The sequence below is a fragment of the Lucilia sericata genome, unplaced genomic scaffold (assembly GCF_015586225.1).
Source record: "Lucilia sericata isolate MDLA Ls3-8-SP2 unplaced genomic scaffold, ASM1558622v1 Contig000144F_arrow, whole genome shotgun sequence".
Taxonomy (NCBI): domain Eukaryota; kingdom Metazoa; phylum Arthropoda; class Insecta; order Diptera; family Calliphoridae; genus Lucilia; species Lucilia sericata.
In genome coordinates this window covers 415,261-438,172 of record NW_023994176.1, presented here as the reverse complement: position 1 = coordinate 438,172, position 22,912 = coordinate 415,261, and the positions used below count along the sequence as shown (strand labels likewise).

The window sequence follows — 22,912 nt, the reverse complement described above, 5'->3', positions numbered from 1 at the left end:
GAAAATTTCCTAAAGAAAGGAAATTTTTCGAAAATTTCCTAAAGAAAGGAAATTTTTCGAAAATTTCCTTAAGAAAGGAAATTTTTCGAAAATTTCCTTAAGAAAGGAAATTTTTCGAAAATTTCCTTAAGAAAGAAAATTTTCGAAAATTTCCTTAAGAAAGGAAATTTTTCGAAATTTTCCTTAAGAAAGGAAATTTTTCGAAATTTTCCTTAAGAAAGGAAATTTTTCGAAATTTCCTACAGAAATGAAATTTTTCGAAAATTTCCTACAAAAAGGAAATTTTTCGAAAATTTACTAAAGAATGAAAATTTTTCAAAAATTTACTAAAAATAAAAAATTTTTTTTGAAAAATTTTTTAGAAAATTTAGGTCTAAACAATGAAATTTATGTGAAAAAATCAAATTTAAGAAAATTTTTTGCAAAAACAAAACACGCACACATAAGTTCAAATTTATCCCTTAAATTATCCTTCATTTAATTCCCTTTCTCCTCTTATTTATCTTCCTGCTCTCCTAGACCAGCAATTTCTGGCTCTTCTACTCCTGGCTGATTTTCTTCTCCCTTCTCCTCCTCGCCACATTGAGGAGAACAACCGGGTATAGTTTCCACAGGTACTTTCACTATATTCTCTTCATAATAAAGCTGCATATCAGGTCTAGACCAAATACTATCAATCCATTGTAAATCGAATTCATATTTAGCACAAGTACAAAAGTTGCGTGAACGATGACAAACCGGGCATTTAGGTGTAATAGTACGAGGATGTATAAGTTTAAGAGATTTTTTCTTTTTACAACAATGAGGACAAGTATGTGATTTTTTGGCCGGGCTTTCAGCACAAGGTGGAGGTTGACCATAAACCAAATGACCTCTAGTCTTGGCACAAAAGCAACAATTACAATCTTCTTGAGCGGGCTTAGCTTGTCGTGTTTGCAGACGGTCATAGAATTTCTTATAGACCGCCATAATTTTAGCCTCCACACCACGTTGTTCATCACAAGACAAACCCTCAAATTGAGCATAAGCTTCTGCTGTCTTTTTGGCAGCATGCACATAAACACATTCCTGGGAAAATGTAGGCTTATCATTCTCTTTCCCTTCCTCTGCCTCCTGGCCTTGAGGTCTATAGTAGAAAGCCTTAAAGCCTCTTTTGATGATATTATAACACAAATGAGCCTCCACACGATTCATCAGACACTTTCTACCCAATTCATGAAAAATATCCTCTTTGCGTAATCTCTTCGTTGGTGTGGCATCCAGGCAGTAGCACACCAAATCATAATGCAGCAAAGAGTAAGTTATAATGTCTACCGAGGTTTTTGCTTTACACTCATGTATGCCGCATAAAATCATAATCTGTGCCAAAGTGTGTGATAAATCTATGACATTTTCCAAGAAAATTGAAGAGCCCGTCAGCTCTTGTTGAGTGCCGCCGCAGTCGGGTGCCTCGTTGCGGTCCACCACCCCCAAGTAAGCATGACGTTGACATTCTTGGTGTTTGCAATTAGTGCGACACTTGAAGTGGTTTAGTGACTGCATTGTCGAGAAAGTTTTTTCTTTTTAGAATTTTGAATTTTTTAGTTTTTTTTCTAAAGAATTTTTTTTTTCTAAATTACGTTTGATTTTTTATTTAACACACTGACAATTTGCTTTAATTTACGTGCTTGAAATTTAAATTTGTCTTTATTAAATTTATAAATTTAGAGAATTTGACACAAAAGTTCATTTTGTAGAATTGTTAGTGTCAGAAAAAAATAGTTTGAAAAGTTCTGGTTTAAGTACAAATTTATTTACTTTCAAACTGCTAAAACTGTTATACGAAATTTAAAATATGGAAAAATTAAGAAACTCTTATCAATGAACGAATAATTTACAAAAGTGTTGTTGGCACTAGACGATCGATTAACAATTTTGAAAAAAAAAAATAAGAAAAATGTCTGTATAACAGTTTTCTGTATAGACATGTGTCTTTGAAATTTTTGTATAACCGTTTTTTTTCTATAGAAAAATTTAAGTATAACAGTTTTTTTGAAGTTTTTGTGTATAACAGTTTATATGTGTGAATTTTTCTAAAGAAAACTTTGTGTATAACAGTTTTCCTTTAGAAAATTACAGTTTTTCTTTAAAAAAGTTTGTGTATAACAGTTTTTTCTTTTTGTATAACTGATTTTTCTTTAGAAACATTATTGTATAACAGATTTTTCTTTAGAAACATGTTTTTATAACAGATTTTTTTGTGTATAACAGTTTTTTCTATATATTTAAATTTTTTTCCTGTAAAAAATTGGTGTACAACAATTTTTTTAGAGATAAATTATGTGTATAACAGTTTCATCTATCCGAAAATAATATTTTTTCATAAAAAATTTGTGTATAACAGCTGTACTAGTTTTTTATTTAGAAAAGATTTTTGTATAACAGTTTATGTTTTGTATAATTTGTGTATAACAGTTTATTCTTTAGAAAAATTTGTATAAATAGTGTTTCTATAGAAAAAATAGTGTTTCTATAGAAAAAACAGTTTTTCTATAGAAAAAGGTTTGAGTATAACAGTTTCTTCCTGTACAAAAATTTTAGTCTTACAGTTTTTTTCTATACAAAATTTGTGTATAACAGTTTTTATCCTATAAGATATAGCGCATGACAGTATTTTCGATAAAAATTTAGAGTTTAACAGTTACTTTTATACAAAAATTATTGTATAACAGTTTATTTTTAGTATAATTTGTGTATAATCTTTTTTTTCTTTAGAAGAACTTGTATATGCATTGTTTTCTATAGAAAATATTGTGTATAACAGTTTTTTCTATAGAAAACTAAAAAGAGAAAGTTTAATAAAAAGCTAATTATTTTTTGTTGTATTTTAAGTCAAATCATATTTCATAACTTGTTGCCTATTTCAAGGCTCTGCAAAAGTAAAAATGTAACAAATTTATTAAGCAGCTCCTTAAACAATTTGTCTTGTAAAACTCTACCCAACAACATAAGTGATTTACAAGTCAAAGTTTTGCATATTTTCATAATTTAAATTTTTCTCTCTTTTCTACCATAACTAATTTTCATTTACCAACGGTAATAAAATACAAAAATCTCTTTAACAATTATTCACCTTTATATACTGGTTAAAAGAGGAAAAAAAAGGAAAAATTAAATAAAGAAAATGTAAAGGAAATTTTCTACTACATTTACATGTCCTTCTCATTTGCAGTAGCTTTTCCAAGGGGCTCTCACACACACACACACACACAGTCTCTAAAGAGTTGTTTGGGATGGTTGGTATTTAAGCGTAAAATTTATGTGCATATAATTATTTTCATTACACAAAATTTATGCAGTATAACAGTGAGAGTATAAAACATAAGAAAATATACACTTGTATGCTCTAAAAGCGTTTTATAAAAAGTGTATATAAATAGCTTTTTGGTTTTAGAAACTACTAAACACAAAATCACTTTAAGGTTTTTGTGGTGAGAAATAATGTAAGCCAAACAAAGAAGATTTATAAGAAAAGATTTTGGTAGAATTGTTAAGAAATGTTATCAAAAAAAAAAGCTTAACAAACTACTTACATATTTAAGTGTATAAATTAAAGTTTACAACATGTTTCATTTCATGTATAGCCTAGTTTGAGGTGTAGCTAATTTGGTTTATTACAGCATACTTTTAGTTGTTTGTTAAAATAATTATGTCATCATTGTTGTAATGATTAGCTTTAGTCTACAGCAAGTAAGTAATTTATATAAAGAGATTAGTTTAAGAAATTTCGTTTTAATTGCTTACTAATATTGGTTTCAAATTTAAGTGTTTTCTTTTTAATTATACAATATTTTAAGTACCTACAAGTATGCTTTAAAAACTTGAAAATTAATTGAAATGGTTTTTTGAGGTAAATTTCATTTCTAAAAGACATTTTAATTGAATAATAAATGTCATTTTATTAGAAATTAAATCATAGTTATAAGATTTATTTGAAAAGAATTTTATTTGCTAAAGAAAACTGATTTTTTCACAAGCAGTATATAGCAAATTTTTTATGGTAATGTTAACATTAATAGGTTTAATTCTTATAAAAAAATTTTTTCTTCAAGTATTCTTTAGTTTGCTATAAGTTCATACAAAATCATTGAAGCCTAAATTTTCAAGAATGTAATAGAACTATATTATTGCTTAAAGAATATTATTCTAAATTAAAAATATTTTCTTTTTATTTCAAAAGAACTTAAAGTATGCAAAGGCGTTGTTTTAATTAAACGTTAAAGCATACTTCAAGGCTGTAGGGAAAATATTTATACTTTAACAAGAAATGTCTTTTTAGAAGCAACAGCCATGAAAAATATTAACAAGAAATATATAAAAAAAATACTTATTTTAACTGTTTATTACTGGTATAACGCTGTAGAAAAATTAAAGTCTATTTTTAGGATCAAAATGTTAAGTAGAATGTTTTTAAACCAATCGTACATGAAAGCAAACTAACTAGTTCCATAATTAGTACATTTGAAAGCCTACTTTTAGGCTTTTAAGAAAGGCATATAAACGCTTAAGGTGATAACTATTAAAATATATAGAAATGTACTTATTAAAAACTAATGCGTCTCAGAAATGGAGTATGATTTTAGGCAAAATCGAAAAAACTTACAAAAGGGCCATTTAAGCACTTTGATTGCTCACTGAAACTTAAGGGAGATGGATTGTGAACATCAGAAGTGGTAATTTTGACAGAGAGGACAACAAAAATCTCCCACGTCATCGAAGAAAGTTTAAAGACCAAGAATTAGAAGCATTACTGAACAAAGACTGTTGTGAAGGGACCTTCATAAACATACTAACATTTGCGCGTGCAGCAGAACTCATTAAAAAGCAGGGAAATTGGAAATCGGAGACATCACTCCATGAAAACTGTTCCTAAACTTAAACATGAGCTTGAAAGACGATTTTGCAGGTCCGATATGCTGCTTAAACGGTATAAAAGAAAAAATAATAGATCCATTACGAAGCATAAGATATCGTATGTGAAGAACGGCCAAAAAGTGGAAACAATAGCAAGCTATTGTGTTTAGTCGTCGGACTAAAAAGGTTCTAAGGATATGAACTGCTGAAATCTAACCAGACCATTATAGGGAACCTATTTCGCCACAAAACTCCCAGCATATGAGGCTAGACATGAAAACGTTACATTCAAGTACGACATTACTTTAACTATTCGACTACTGTTCGTTTCGATCTATGCAATATAAAGTATGCTTTATATTGTTAAATGTTACTAAAATAAAGTATAATTTTAGGCATTAAAAACAATTTTTAATTGACTAAATTAAGCTTATTTTTTGTTGTGTTAATTTTCCTCAAAACTTGCTTTAGTTTTATTAAAATGTTAAAAATAAAATCCAGGTATTTGTTCAAAGAAATAATAATTTAACAAAAACTTATATAAAAACGCTTCAAGGTATGCTATAGTAATATAAATATTTATCTAAAGCAAATAAGTATGAATGGATTTTGAATATAATTCTTTGAAATTTGTTAATATACAAGGGAATACTTAATAAATTAGAAATTAAACTAGTTATTAATCAAAAACATACATTTAGCTTTGTTAAACGTTTGAAATAGTTAAATTAAAGAGATATTATCTATTAATTTCTTGGAATCAACAATTTGCAGGATATTTCAAGTAATATAAACTTTTTTAAACATTAAGTTAGGGATGGACAAGTTTAAAGTTTAAACATTTTTAATTAAAAAATTTCCAGGAAAATCTTCCTCAAAATCACTACATATTTATGTATGTGGGATTTTCATAGTAATTTTACTCTACATTTAAGTAAAATACTTTCATAATCTTATTAAACCATTTCACATTTACTCTATCGTGTTCATTTTCAAAAGTAATTGCATTAGAAGTTGGATGCAGCTAAACTAAATGGCTTTTACTAAAACATTTTAATTTAAAGTCAAATTCAGACATGACTAAGTATAAGAGTATTTGCATAAAAAGTCTTACAAACCAAAAAGTTTTAGTAAATATAACATTACCCTGTAGATCGGGTAATATTAAATTACCTAAAATAAAAATAAAATAAAGTGATTACTCTTTGGAATACTTGGAGTTACCAGAGTGGCGGATGGATTTTCGCTTTTTACCTTTCAATATATAAATTCAAGTCAAGCAAGTAAATACATTTTTTAGATCAAAATTAGCCCTTTTTTTAAAAAAGTATACATTGATTCTCTGCTCAACTGTTGGGTAGTTATTGCTAGCAAAATATGCAGGTAAATATTTGAAGCATACTAACAGGCGCAAATAGAAAATAACATTGCATCCCATGAGACACTCAGTAATCAACTTGTGCATATTAATAAAGTGTTTGTAAGAGAAAAACCACTATTAGAGCTAGTATTTACAACAACTACAACTACTCAGCTACTACTCAACATACTCTTATGTAAAAGTGTTACACCGAATTGAAGTAAATGTTCATATGTAAATTTTGCATATCGGGTAACTAAACATTTAGCTGAAACTTTAAATTAAGTCAAGGTATTTAAAAATATAAGAAAATTAATAGAAATAGAGAAATTGAGATTTTTCTACGGAAATATATAAACTGTTATAAACATATTGAGAAACAAATTTTAGGACAGTTTTCTTTCTATAAAAAAAGGGTGACACAAAAAAATTAAACACTTATCTATGTAAAACTGTTGGATCAATCTGTTATACGCAACATATAACCTATAAACCAATTTTTCTAAAGAAAACAAGTTTACCAGGAAATCTGTTCTACAAAATGTTGTCTCAAGAAAAAACTTTTATAACAATATTTTTCTGTATTAAAAAAATCTATTTAACAAATATAACTGTTATACAAAGTTATTTCTATAGAAAGACTGTTATACGCAAATGTATGTGTAGAGAAAGTAGTTTTTTACAGAAAAACTGTTATACGCATATATTTCTATAAAAAGTAACTGTTACACAATTTCCATGAAAAAAATTTCAATAACATTATTTTCTATAAAAAACTGTTATACGGAAATTTCTCTATGTAAAAAAACTTTTATACAGAAAATTTTCCATGACAAAATAGTTAAACGCAAAAGTTTTGTATAGAAAAATAATAATATCAATAATTTTTCGAAGAAAAATCTTTTATACACAAATTTTTCCATTAAAAAACTGTTATACACAAATTATTCTAGAGTAAAAACTGTTCTACACAATTATTTGCATATAAAAAACTGTTATACACCAATTTCTAACTGTTATACACAAATTTTTCTATAGAAAAAACTCTTATACACAAATATTTGCATACATAAAACTATCATACACAAATATTTGCATATAAAAAACTGTTACACACCGATTTTTCTATAGAAAAAACTGTTATACACACATTTACAAAACTGTTTTATTCAAACTTTTTTAAAGAAAACTGTTACATACAAATTATTTTAAAGGAAAAACGGTTATTCACGAATTTGTCCATAGATAAACTGTTATACACGAAGTTTTCTGTAGAAAAAACTGTCATACAGAAATTTTTCTATAGAAAACTGTTACATTGAAATTATTTTGAAAAAAAAACGCTATTCACGAATTTGTCTATAGAAAAAATTTTCTATAAATAAAACTGTTATACACAATTTTTTATTAGTAAAAACTGTTATACACAAATTTTCCTATAAATAATTTATAATAAAACAAATTTTTCTTAAAAACTCTTATATTCTGTTGAGAATATCTTTATAGATAAATAAAGTCATAATTTTGACACGGAAGACAAAGGTCGCCCTCTGACGGTCAAAAAAGTTTGAAGTCCAAACATTTAAGTCATCACTACATGAAGATTATTATCAAACTAAATAAGACCTTATTAAACAACAGTTTGCGAGCAGCAGGATTCATCCAAAGGCAGGAACTGGTTCCATACGAATTAAAGTCGAGAGAGAATCATAACTTTTGCTAAATAATTGATCTATTACGATAACCCGAAACGTAAAAGATTGTAGGTTAAGCCGTGCCAACTAGTCGGATCGACACCAAAGACAATTATCCTTAACGCTTAGGTAAGGCTCTCAAAAAATGTTATATACAAATATAAGAACGCAAAATACTGATTTATGATATTTTTAAAGACTTGTATATGAGTTTTTCTTTAAGCATTAAATTTTGTATAACAGTTAATAAAAAACTATTGTCATAAGTTAAATTACAAAACTATATTCAGTCTTTCATACTTTGCTTCGTCTATTGCCTTTATACATTGTTAAAATGTTATTTAACAAAATCTATTGCATAAGTCTACGGGATTCATATCCAGCAGTTTGACATTGATGATTTTCCTTGCTTTTTAGCTTAACAATAACAATATGTTTTTTTTAGTTTACCTTCAAAATATGACCCTGTTTATCTTATTTTGTTTCTTGTTTATAAAAATTGAAATTTATATTAAAAAATATTGCATAATTTTAGGTGTCTTTTTTACTCAGAGGAATTTTATTATATTTTGAATTTATAGTTTTTGCTATAGTTTCGTTTATTTTTTTTCAACAAATTTATGAGTTTGTTTTTTTTTTTTTTTGTTCAAAAACTTATAAATAACCTTATTTTCACACCTCTGACAGAATAATTTAGGAGTAACGTTATTCTAGTCCTGCTGGCTAGTGACTCAAAAGTTACCCGGAAGATTTATAAGAGTTTAATGCAGCCTTTCAAGATTAGCTCTTTTGAATTGAAACATTTTTGATTACTTTGTAATAGAATTAAGAGTTATATTATTAAATTTCTTACATCAGTTAGTCATACTTGGAATCATTCGTCACTTTAGTAACTCCAGGTAATATAAAGGGTAGCTATTTTAAATTTTTGCGAATATTACCTTAGAATATAGTTAATTTTAGCTGGAAGAGTTATTTTGCTATATGTATTTCATACATTGACCCAGAATTGGTGGGTATCTATGTACCTTATGATCTATATATGCTCTAGCCATTTAACACAGAATCCATTTATCCAACAACCAGTTTTATTTCATTCTTTTTTTTTTTTTTTGACAATGTAACCTCAACGAATAATTTATTAAAGCTCTAGTAGAAAAACTAAAAAGTGGAATATTATATCAAATAAGGAAAGAGATTCATGTTAAACATAAAAATTGTGATTTACAAGAAGACACTAAAAACATAAATTTTCCTTTTAAGCATGAATAAATGGGTGAAGACAAAAACTCCAAAAAATTACGTGATTTGGAAAATAAAAGTAAAGAAAATAAAAATTTCCACAGTAATTTTCCCACAAAACAATTTATTCTATTAGAACATAAATTCTGCCATTGGCAATGTGTTAAAGTAACTACTACTTTACAACACTTTTATACAGATTAATTAAAAAAACCAGCAGCAGGAGTGGAAGGTTACACAATAATTTGTGTGTTAACTTTTAATTGCGTTTAACCTCTTGGTTAAACAATTATAATTGTTTTATAAATATGTATGTATGGTTTCATTGTTCATTATTAATTTATTATTATGTTCAAGAGAAAACACATGTTTGTAGTAATTTATTCGATGGTGATTAAACATAATTTATGTTTCAAATGTTGTTTTCATATTTAATAAACATTCATTAAGGATTTTTTTTATCACTTATTTGTATTTATTTTGTGACAGTTTTAACGCTACTCGTAATCATATTTTATCAAAACCAAACAACTATACAATAGAAGGTATTACAATAATTAAGTTAATGTAATAAATTTTCCCTTGACCCCGACATTCATTCATATCATTTATTTATGCTTATGTAATTATTCATAAAAAATGCAAGTAATTGAATGCTTTTATTAAAATTATAAAAATAATACCACCCGTATTTAATTGAAATTATTTAAACAAAGGGTATATTTAACAAATACTTGTCTATCATACGAGGGGGCTTTCAAAAGTTTATATATAACATTTCATGATTTCCATGGGTTTCAATATCCTGGCAGGATAGATTAGTACCATAAGGATTAAAGTCGAAAGACTTTAAAAGACGATATTGCATGTCCCAAATGCTGGTTGAACCAAAAGGGTCATATATACTATGAGCAGCTGAAATCTGTAAGGTGAGCATTGGCATTCAGAACAGAGTATCCGAAATTTGCTTGATTCGTTTTTAGTCTCAAAAGACGAGTAGTTATTCAGATACGGAATCCACATGTTGCCAGAAGGATCAGAAAATACCATAAATTCCAAATAAAAGCTAAAAATCGCAAAATTTTGTGTAAAACAGATTTTTCTATAGAAAAAATTTGTATAACAGTTTATTCTAAAGAAACAATTTTGTATATAAGTTTTTCTATAGATAAATTCGTGTATAACAGTTTTTCTTTAGATTTAATTTGTGAATAAACAGTTTATTCTTTAGAAAAATATTTGTATAACAGATTTTTCAATAGAAAAAGATTTGTATAACAGATTTTGCTTTAGAAACTTTGTTTGTTCTAAAAAAATTTCACTGTTTTTCTAAACAGAAGTGTATTAGAGATAAAGAAAATTGTGTGTATAATAGTTTATTCCAAAGAAGACTTTGTGTATAACAGTTTTTTCTGTAGAAAAAATGTGCGTATAAAAGTTTTTCTCTTGAAAACTGTTTTCTGTGTATAACAGTTTTTTGAAAAATATTGTGTATAACAGTTTTTTCTCTAGATAACTTTGTGTATAACAGTTTTTTCTTTAGAAAAATTCCTGTATAACAGTTTTATCTTTAGAAAAAATTCCTTTAGAAGAGTTTTTGTATAACAGTTTTATGTTTAGAAAATTTTGTGTATAACAGTTTTATCTTAAGAAAATTTTCTGAATAACAGTTTTTTCTTTCGAAAAATTTGTGTATAAAAGTTTTTTCTTTAGAAAAATTTGTGTATAACAGTTTTTCTTTTGAAAAATTTCTGTATAATAGCTTTATCTTTAGAAAATTTTCTGTATAACAGTTTTATTTTTAGAAGAGTTTTTGTATAACAGTTTTATGTTTACAAAAATTTGTGTATAACAGGTTTTTTATAGAAAGCTGCTTGTATAACAGTTTTTCCGTAGTTAAATTCTTGTATAACAGTTTTTTCTTCAGAAAAATTTCTGTATAACAGTTTTATATTTAGAAAAATTCGTGTATTGTGTATAACAGTTTTATTTTAAGAAAATTTTCTGTATAACAGTTTTTTCTTTGGAAAAATTTGTGTATAAAAGTTTCTTCTTTAGAAAAATTTGTGTATAACAGTTTTTCTTTTGAAAAATTTCTGTATAACAGTTTTATCTTTAGAAAAATTTCTGTATAACAGTTTTATTTTTATAAAAGTTTTTGTATAACAGTTTTATGTTTAGAAAAATTTGTGTATAACAGTTTTTTTATAGAAAATTGCTTGTATAACAGTTTTTCCGTAGTTAAATTCATCTATAACAGTTTTTCCTTAGACACTTTTCTGTATAACAGTTTTTTCTTTAGAACATTTTCTGTATAATAGTTTTCTCTTTAGAAAACTTCGTGTATAATAGTATGCATAACGGTTTTTTTAACCTTGTGTATAACAGTTTTTCCTTTAGAGAAATTTTTGTTTAACAGTTTTATAAAGAAAAATTTTAGTATAACTGTTTTTAGTACGAGAAATTTGCATATTACAGTAATTTTAAAGAAAAATCAGCTTCTAACAGTTTTATTCTAAAGCAAAATTTCTTTAGATCTGTATTAGTCAAACATTTTTCTTTAGAAGAAAGAAAACAATCGTGTATAGAGTAGATGATAGGGTGATCGACTCGATTTTTCAACCGGTTTTAAAACCGGTTTTTTCTGCTTTACCAGTGTCGGTTTTTTCTTAATGTTGATTTTTCGAATATCGAATAACCCGGTTTTTTCACTTTTTAAAAACCGGTTTCGAATACTTTTATTTGCTTTGTATTCAAAGATTATTTAAATGAAATTTTTAAGTAAATAATAATACAGCCCGTCTAAATTTTAAAAATATTCGAGTCGAGGAACTAGCGTATATTTTTCTACAGCTCCTTTGGTTAAACTTCTTTGATTTTCCTAATTAATTAAAAAAAATTATTTGTAAAATTGATAACTGTTTGATAAAATTTTATCAATCTTAAGATTATATTCCAATTACAATAATTAATTTACGGCTGAAATTTTATGGAAGTGTTGGAATGCCTATGCAAATTTCCTAAACAGGGCTTTTAAAATAAGCTAGGATTACATAGTACCTTATGTTTAAGAGAAGTGTCCCACTTTTTTCCTAATTTTTTTTATATTAAAGAAATAATGTAAATCAGATGACTAGATCTAAAGTTATAATCTTTTAAACTGTTAAAAATCATTTCGGGCCATGTTTTATTAATCAAATTTAAACATAAACATTAAGTTTTTTAAATTAAAATATATTTTTTTTATTTATAATGAAAAACCGGTTAACCGGTTTTTTCTGTATTTGAAAAATATCAACCGGTTTTTTTTAAATGTCAACTATTCGAACTATTCGAAAACCGGTTTTTGGAAAATGTCGAATAATCGATCACCCTAGTAGATGAACATAAAATAGACCATTGCTCACTGTATAAAGTAGACTGTACATATACATACACATGCATGTCCTAAAAACGCCTTAAAGTATGCTACTGACTAATTAACTGAACACAAAATAACAACCTTCAACATTCACTTCTAATTTACCTCCAAAAGCTTTAACAACTCTCAAATAGATATTATATTTTTCCATGATTTGTGTGTGTGTGTTTTGTTTGGACTAATTACAATACCGAAATAAATGTAAATTATATTAAGAATACACCCACATACATTATAATTTGGAGTAAACAAAAAATGTGCAAAAGTTCCAACAGAGTCACATACTAAACCCCGATACATTGGCGTTTATATAATTTAATTTGCACAAAATTTGTTGATTGTCATTGTGACTGTTGCACATTAATTATGCAAATTTTACTAATCAATTGTTAGAAAATGAATGAATAAGTGAAATGTTAAAATGTCAACACATACATATAAATATAGTGATTGAAATGTTGTTTGAACTGCTGGAGGGAGGTCTTTTAAAATCTAGTGGTTTCCCTGTAATTGAAATGTAATGTTTTACGGAAATGTATTCAAATGGATTTAATGTTTTGCTAGAGAATGTTAGTAAAATGTTTGAATAAAATATTTGCTTATTTTCGAAACTAATTGGTAAATAATATTGAATATTTTATGCCAAAAAGGCCTTTTAGTTTAATGGAAATAGAGTGAAAAAGTAAACGAATTATTGTGACAAGTTGAGTAATATAATATAATTAATAAACTTTGGGGATTTATATAAATTGAAATAAAATCAATAATCAACAAAAAATTAGAAATAATGTTAAAATTTCGTAGTAAATAACAAAAATAACCTAAAAGTATGCATTAATTATTAAATTGTAATATGAATATCATGAATTATGTTTTATTTTTTTAATTGTAGATTTAAAAAAAATAGAAAACTCACTTTTAAATTCTCTAAATTGTATACAATAATTTTAAATTTTCAAACAGCCTGAGGTTATGCTTTAAATTAAATGTTAGTTTTTCTAACACAATAAATATGCTACAAAATCCAGCTAAATAAATACCATAATAACCATACTTTTAAGTAAAAGAATATTACAATTTTATTTAACAAAAAAATTAGTTTAACAACAATAAATATTAAAAAATTTACCTAAAGCCATGGTGAGGTAGCTGTCAGCCACATTTACTGGTGGAAAATAAAGTGAAAAAAAAACTGAAACTAGATTTTTAACTATAGAAATTTTAGCTCAAATAACCATAAATAAAATTCTGGGAAAATAAAATTGTGTTTTAAAATTGCCTGAAGGTATGCGTTACTATTTTAATTTGTTTGAATTTTATGTTTTAAAGTGAAGAGTAGAACGGACATGGAAAATGCAGTACTATTGTACTATTTTAGGTCCAGTCTAGTCTATAGTTTAGTCTATAGTCCAGTCAATAGTCAATAGTCTAGTCTATAATCTAGTCAATAGTCTAGTCTATAGTCTAGTCTATAGTCTAGTCTATAGTCTAGTCTATAGTCTAGTCTATAGTCTAGTCTATAGTCTAGTCTATAGTCTAGTCTATAGTCTAGTCTATAGTCTAGTCTATAGTCTAGTCTATAGTCTAGTCTATAGTCTAGTCTATAGTCTAGTCTATAGTCTAGTCTATAGTCTAGTCTATAGTCTAGTCTATAGTCTAGTCTATAGTCTAGTCTATAGTCTAGTCTATAGTCTAGTCTATAGTCTAGTCTATAGTCTAGTCTATAGTCTAGTCTATAGTCTAGTCTATAGTCTAGTCTATAGTCTAGTCTATAGTCTAGTCTATAGTCTAGTCTATAGTCTAGTCTATAGTCTAGTCTATAGTCTAGTCTATAGTCTAGTCTATAGTCTAGTCTATAGTCTAGTCTATAGTCTAGTCTATAGTCTAGTCTATAGTCTAGTCTATAGTCTAGTCTATAGTCTAGTCTATAGTCTAGTCTATAGTCTAGTCTATAGTCTAGTCTATAGTCTAGTCTATAGTCTAGTCTAGTCTATATTCTAGTCTATAGTCTAGTCTATAGTCTAGTCTATAGTCTAGTCTATAGTCTAGTCTAATAGTCCTAGTCATAGTCTTATCGTCTAGTCTAGAGTCTAGTCTATAGTCTAGTCCTTAGTCTAGTCTATCTAGTCTATAGTCTAGTCTATAGTCTAGTCTAGTCTAGTCTATGTCTATCTATAGTCCTAGTCTATAGTCTGTATATTAGTCTAGTCTATAGTCTAGTCTATAGTCTAGTCTATAGTCTAGGTCTATAGTCTAGTCTATAGTCTATCTATAGTCTAGTCTATAGTCTAAGTCTAGTTAGTCTAGTCTTATTATATCTATAAGCAGCCGAAGAGTCTATAGTATAAGCCCTATAGTATAGTCTACAGTCTAGTCTATAGTTTAGCCTATAGTCTAGTCTATAGTCTAGCCTATAATATAGTCTATAGTCTAGCCTATAATCTAATCTATAGTCTAGTCTATCCTATAGTCTAGTCTATAGTCTAGCCTATAGTATATTTTTGATGAAAGATAGAGTACAGTAGAGTAAATGAAGTATGTGTTTTGGTTTGTAATTTGAAGAAAATTTGTGATCCCTTACTTATACTGGATTCTTAAAGATCAGGTGACGTTTCCCTTAAATATTTAGTGCATTAATAGATTAGTATCCTTAAACAAACGTATTACTTTCATGTACTTCAGACAAATGTATGACTATGTTCTTTAGCAAGCAAGAGTTAAATAACTTCCACACACCCCTTCAAAAAACCATAAATTTCCCTTTCAATTACAATAAACTTTGTCTTCGACTACTAATAACTCTCCGACTAGCAGTACTTATTTCCATATAAATTATTAGATTTAATAAATTATTTCATATAGATTTTTCTTGTAAGATAAAAACAATAAAACACAACATAAATTGCTTAATAGACGGCCACCAACCAAAATAAAAACAATTTGGGCTCCCACAAGAAACAAGCAAAGCAAATTTTTAAGGCATGAGAGAAATATAGGTTGCTTACATGAAAATAAAATAATATTTAGTTAAAGCATATGATTGAAAATCAATAAATTTACCATTATATACAATTGCATGTGTATATGTATGTGTGTGTGTTATTTATGTTGTTTTTTTTATTTGGTATAAATAAATTTTACACATGTGTTTCTTTCGTTAGTTATTTTGTTTGTGTAACACAAGTAACTAAAAAGAACAAAAATATATAATTTATATGAAGTTGTTGGTTATTAACCACGACACATGAGGTTTTTCAACCACATACAGACATACAGACAGGCGTGTTCAGAGTTACATTTACACCGACATAAATAAATTTTCTTAAAATGCATGTAGACCTGCCTAAACAGGCGGTTAGAAACAGAACACGTTCTTGTAAGTATAGGTTTTTAGACAAATTTATACATGTTTTTATATACATATATCAATTTGTATTTATGTGTAAAAGAAATGTTTAAATCTTTAATAAGTTTAGCTTATTAAAGCAGAGAAGGATTGTTTAGAAAAATATTAAGATTTGGAATGAAAAACTTAAATTTTAAATTTAATTTAGACTTTTCTCACTTTTTCAAATGTTCCCACGTTCAACTTTAAAAAAATGTTAAATTTTATTTTATAAATATATTAGGAACTAAAATCGAAAATACTTTCTGAACTATTTTGTAACTCTTCCTACTTTTTTAAAACTGTTACTTTGATAACATTGCTAAAAATTTTAATTTTATTTCATAAATATGCTAATAAATAAAATTGTAAACATTTTATATAACTCTTCCCACATTTCTAAAAACTGTTCCCACTTCTAACTTTGTCAAATTTTACAAAATTTAAAATTTTATTTCAAAAATTCACAAAGAATTTAAATTTAAAAAATCTTCTATACTTTTTAGCAACTGTTCTCTGTTTCTTAAAACTGTTCCCACCTTTATATTTTGAAATTTGTTAAAGTTCTCCAATTTTATATTAACAAATATATTAAAACTAAAAATTTCAAATATTTTTTGAACATTTCTGAGACTCTTCCCAACTTTTTAAAAACTTTTTTTCTCTATTATAGTTGTTTTTCTGTGAAAATTTTAAAAATATTTCAAAAATTGAAAAAACTTTTTGAATTTATTCGCTTTTAAAAACTGTTCTCTACAAAATTTTAATTCGTAATAAACTTTTTAAGGGGTTTGCTAATGGCTACTCGTTTTTGCTCTTTCCTAGGAAAACAGAAACTGAATTTTATGAGTTTTTTCTGCAACAAAATTTTTAATGAAAAAAGCAACAGTTTTTTTTTATCAAAATACACGCAAAAACCCATCAATTTGTTGTTTAAAGGTTTTAGGGCAAGAAAAAATAATTGTGTTACACTCGAAAAATATTGAACTTAAATCTTTTTATTAAAATACAAATCGTTTCTGAAATTTAATTATAAAGTACTTAAGTTAAGAAGTGTTAGTTAGTTAGTTAGTTAGTTAGTTAGTTAGTTAGTTAGTTTTAGTTAGTTAGTTAGTAGTTAGTAGTAGTTAGTTAGTTAGTAGTTAGTTAGTTAGTTAGTTAGTTAGTTAGTTAGTGAGTTAGTTAGTAGTTAGTTAGTTAGTTAGTTAGTTAGTTAGTTAGTAGTTAGTTCGTTAGTTAGTTAGTTAGTTAGTTGTTAGTTAGTAGTTGTTAGTTAGTTAGTTAGTTAGTTAGTTAGTTAGTTAGTGTTAGTTAGTTAGTTAGTTAGTTAGTTAGTAGTTAGTTAGTTATAGTTAGTTAGTTAGTTAGTAGTTAGTTAGTTAGTAGTTAGTTAGTTAGTTAGTTAGTAGTTAGGTTAGTTAGTTAGTTAGTTAGTAGTAGAGTTAGTTAGTTAGTTAGTTAGTAGTTAGTGTAGTTAGTTAGTAGTTGGTTAAGTTAGTTAGTTAGTTAGTTAGTTAGTAGTTAGTTAGTTAGTTAGTTAGTTAGTTGTAGTTAGTTAGTTAGTTAGTTAGTTAGTTAGTTAGTTAGTTAGTTAGTTAGTTAGTTAGTTAGTTAGTTAGTTAGTTAGTTAGTAGTTAGTTAGTTAGTAGTTAGTTAGTTAGTAGTAGTTAGTTAGTTAGTTAGTTAGTTAGTTAGTTAGTTAGTTAGTTAGTTAGTTAGTAGTAGTTAGTTAGTTAGTTAGTTAGTTAGTTAGTAGTTAGTTAGTTAGTTAGTAGTTAGTTAGTTAGTTAGTTAGTTAGTTAGTAGTAGTTAGTTAGTTAGTTAGTTAGTTAGTTAGTTAGTTAGTTAGTTAGTTAGTTAGTTAGTTAGTTAGTTAGTTAGTTAGTTAGTTAGTTAGTAGTAGTTAGTTAGTTAGTTAGTTAGTTAGTTAGTTAGTTGGTTTACCAGTGCCTCAGTTGAGAATCGAACCCAACACCTCCGGTCTACCGAAGGGCACTAAGATTTTTTTAAGTGTGTTTAAAAATTTGTTGAATTTTTTGATGACCACATTATTTTTCAAAGTGTATTTGAGTTTTTTTAACAACTTTACTTTCCACTTCAACGAAAACAAAACTAGTAACTCCCATGACTCCCATGCTCACGTAAATATTTAAACTTACACAAAATTACTACTACTATGAAGCAATAACTACTGTAACAGTTAGTTACGAATAAAAATTACAACAACAACAAACAGCGGAAACGGAAATCTGGTAATTTTTCGTTAGCACTTCGTTATTTTTTGCTGCTGTAGCAACATCCCAACTGCAGTAAGTAAAAAAAAGGGGGGGGGCAACAAAAGGAAAATGCTTACTGCCGAAAAGCCAAACGAAATAAAAATTGCATTTTAATGGAATTACGTGATGGTGTGCTGATTTTAAATTTTTACTATAATCTACAAAATTTATTATTGTTGGTAGTTTTATAAAACATATTCTCTTTTTGTTTCGACCACAATACAACATCAGCTATTAAGGGTTTTAAAATGAAAACACATACAAAAAAATAATCTCTACAAGCTGCGGTAGTGTAAGCAAGCAACCAACCAACCAAATGTTTTCCATAATATTGATTTTAAAAATTTATGCAGAATTTTTTTTCTGATTTTGCAAAGTTTAAGTATAGAAAAAGTTTTTTTGTTGCTCATTGTTATTTTTACAAATTTTTGTTTTTTACATTTTTAAATAAAAAACTTTAAATATTCATAACACCCAGCTGTTTGTGAAAAGCTAAAAATCATAGATTAATATTAAACGTATGCAATTGGTTATTTGCTGATTGCCACAGAAACCTCATTTGGGGTTGAACACAGATTTTGGATTTTTTCAATACTTTTTGCTAGAGAAAAAGTTAAATAAAATAACAACAATATTTTGTAAACGTAATCGCAATCGGTATCGTAATAAGTATAATGATCATATTTTCTTTATGTCTGAAAATACAGAAAAATAGGTCATGTTGTTTTTTTTTCTATATGTGTGTCTATGGCAGTCTTATAATCATAAGCATTTGTATTTTTATTATTATTATTATTTGGTTGCTTAATAAAAAGTATTTCTGTTCAGAATTATTATTATGGGAATTCTGTTAATACACAAAAATTTTTATATTTAAATAAATTGCTTTCGTATGCCTGCATGAAAGTAAAAAAGGTATTATTAACCAAAAAACCATTGATAAAGTTAAATAAAACGTTTTTCTCGCATAATTCAAATCAGAAAAACAGATGTGAAAATGAAATGGACAATTTGTTTGTTATAAAGAGATTTAATTGAAGATAAAATATATAAGAACTACTACCTAAAACTAGAGAGGTATGTCAAATTTCACGCTATACTCGTATTTTTAAGCTAGAAATAAGCGTTAAAGTAATTTTCTAAAGGCGTCCTTATATGCGGCGTAGGTTCAATTATGGACCGATCCATATAAAATTTGGTAGAGAGATTTTGACTGGCATGAAACTTACATATGTGGGTGGAGAATTTCATCGCTATACTCGTATTTTTAAGCCAGAAATGAGCGTTAAAGTCATTTTCTAAAGGGGGCCTTATATGGGCGGTAGGGTCAACTATGGACCGATCTTCATAAAATTTGGAATTTCATCGCTGTACTCGTACTTTTAAAACAGTTATGCCTGTTAAAGCTGTTTTTTTTTCTAGGGCTCTCTTGTATGGGGGCTATAGGAAAACGTGGACCGATATCGCCCATTTTCAATACCAAATAAACCTTACCTATAAAAAATATTTTTAGAAAATTCCAACCCTATAGTTCATTCCGTTCGGACTCTATTGGGCTTTCAACCGACAGACAGACAGATGGACGGACGAACATGGCTAGAACGTCTTAGAATTTAATAAGGACCCTGACGGACAGATGGACGGACGAACATGATCGAACATAGATCGTCTTAGAATTTAATAAGGACCCAAAATATATATACCTTTGCGAGAGATCTGCCCAGGAGAAACCTTGGATAACAGGGGAGATAGGGAATCTTGGTAAGACTCTTCGCAACCGGAATCTATGGTCGATGACACGGGCAGAAAGCTGAAGGATATGGAGGAGACAATGAAACTCCTAATGGACTCTCATTTTCCACCCGGTATATCGAATAATATAGATGAACCGATGCTTATGTAAAGGGCCGATCGGTGGAAACCGCTTTAAACAAAGTTGTCCACCACATAGGTGCATCCTTTGATAGCAAATTGTATACACTGGCGATAGGCATTGACATCGAAGGCGCACACTGATACTCTTATACAATCCCTAGACCAGTTTTATGTTGACCGGGTGCTTCGTAACTGGTTCAACTACATGCTAAGGAACAGATAGATAAGCTGCGAGATGTACGATATAATTATCAGGATAAAGGTATTTCGCGATATACCACAGGGTGACATTTTGTCACCTTTACTCTGGGTTACCACGATTAATAGCCTACTAAGGATTTTAACCGAGAAAGGACTTAGACCTGTCTGCTATTCAGACGATGTTGTAATACTTTTAAAGGGAAAGAATCCAAATTACTTGTGTAGACGAGTTGAGGAGGCTCTAAATACGGCATTGAGCTGGGCTTAACCGAGAATCCTCAAGGTTAACCCGGAGAAGATGAAAATCTGTCTTTTCACAAGAAAGACTTAAATTTCTACATATACTAAACCTTGCTTCCTGGTCAAGAAGATACCGGTGACAGACAAAGTTAAGTACTTAGGCGTAATCCTCAACCGGAAATTAAAATGTAAATACCACATAGAGGATAGCATCAACAAGGTGCTGCGCGATATGTAGGGCATGAAATAGGGTCTTAGTCCTACTGTGACAAATTGGCTTTATAAAAGTGTGTTTACACCAATTCTAGCTCATGCTTCAATAATCTGGTGGACTGCTTTGGACAAAAAGTGTAATATCAAACTACTACAAGGAGTTTAGCATACATGCTGCTTAAGTAGAAGTGATGCCATGTGCACTACTTCAACCAAAGCTCTGGAAACGTACCACCCATTGAAACATATTTAAGATATGAGGCGGCCCTTACAGCCGAACGGCTCTTCCAAAGCGGTTATAGGACACGTTAAAATGTATACTGGACACATTGGAAGGTTTTACACAATCATCAGACGAGCCTGATCGCGTACCAGACACAGAATATGTCAGAAACTTTGAAACGCTCATCTCAGATAGAATGTATTGGTCAAGCGGAAAACTAGAGCAAATACCAGTAGGAATCCATTGTCACACGGATGGTTCTAAATTGGGGGATAAAATGTTTTTTTTTTTCCAAATATTTTACAATTCTTAAAGAGTTTCTAGACAATTTTCTTTAAACACTTCTTACTATTGATTGTAATTTAATAACCTGCTAAATTTAGAAACTCCAATTATTTCTATAATTTCTTTATCTAACAAAATTTTATTGCCCGAAAAAGCCAACACACAATCTTACGTATCATTTCTATCCACCTATATAAAAAAAACATAGCAATCTAATGTGCTGACCCCTTATTCCCACTCCAGTAACAACTTAGCAACGTCACTTAGTTGCTTGTAGTTTACAAATAAATTTGTGTTTAATAATCTTCAACTATTTTCCCATAAAATTTTATTATTTCTAGTCTCTCTTTAACTTTAATTCACCGGAGGTTAGAAGGAAAAAAAACAAAATATAAAAATATGACTTTCGTTGCCAGTGTGCCGGTGTATGAATTTATTTATTTGTTTATTTTGTAAACAAAACCTAGTACATGTTGGGAACTTACAATACAATTTGTATTTTCACCTTAAACGCCTAAAAGTATGCTAGAGCAATGATTTCCTCACCTAAAAGTATGTATAGTATGAACACGTTTAGTGTTGCTAAATAAATTCCGTTTATATGCTCTTTTTATTCACTAAATATTTTCATTTGTTTACTTTAGCTTATCCCAAGGGACAAGGGCCAAAACTTTGCATTCCCCCCCACATTATTAGCAAACTCCCCCTCAAGACATTTGTTGTTTTATTAAATGATAGTAAATAGCAGAATGTGTCTGTCTGTCAGTTGCTTTTCGCTTTACGTAAACAGTTTGTAATTAAAACTGTTTAGCTAAGAGAGCGGGAGAAATGAAAGACAGGCAGAGAGCTAGAATGAATATAAGAGCGTGTTTAGTTTAGTTAATATTACAAAACGTGATGTAAATTATTATAAGAAAAGTTTTGACAACTAAAATTCCTTTACCTCCCCCTTCGCATTAGCTAAATGTTGTTAATGTTAAACGAAAACTTTCTTTTAATAGATTTTTCATTAAACAATGAACATGATATATGTATATATGACAGAAAATGGGAGACAGAGATATAAAGAGCGGGAAAGCATGAGCAAAGGTCATTTAAAGTTTTTCTCATATCAAATACTCGTAGCTAACACATTTTGTAAGTTTATAATAATCTTCCTCCGTAGAATGTGTGATAAAGACTGCCATTAACTTAATTAGTTTTCTTTTTCATTTCGTTTTAATGATTTTAGTTTTAAAATTTTGTGATTAAGTTTTATGCTTCATTATCAGAGGAGGACAGTTTAAATTTACATTTTTTTTTCCTTAAAATGGGAGCAATAATCGAATAAAATCTTGAACTCCGGCAGCATGTAAAAAAATATTTGGGTTATTGGAAAGAAAATCCAAAGAAAACTATAAAAAATGCACATATTCAAAGACAAATACATTCCTTCTTTAATTTTTTTTCGGATTTTTTTTCTGTATCCTTAGAGCTACAGGTTTTATTTCTACAATAAGACACAGAAATCTCTGAATGTTTTTATTTCTCTTGACATTTTTTTAATCTTTATGCATATTCTATTTTGGATTGCGTTTTCCAACTTAATGGGAGCATATATTGTT

At 28.0% G+C, this 22,912-nt stretch overlaps 2 protein-coding genes across 2 annotated transcripts in view; both read right to left on the bottom strand.

Moving 5' to 3' along the window:
- Positions 1-22,912, bottom strand: part of LOC119601134 (IDLSRF-like peptide) — a 111,952-nt gene that overhangs the window by 56,993 nt on the left and 32,047 nt on the right.
- On the bottom strand, positions 378-1,698 carry LOC119601145. The gene has a single exon (XM_037951909.1). It carries the CDS (start codon positions 1,540-1,542, stop codon positions 496-498), a length of 1,047 nt encoding a protein of 348 aa, XP_037807837.1. The 5' UTR covers positions 1,543-1,698; the 3' UTR covers positions 378-495.

Bases quoted from the DNA above. Each gene is read 5' to 3' on its own strand.
- LOC119601145 (XM_037951909.1), bottom strand. From the start codon at position 1,542: ATGCAGTCACTAAACCACTTCAAGTGTCGCACTAATTGCAAACACCAA.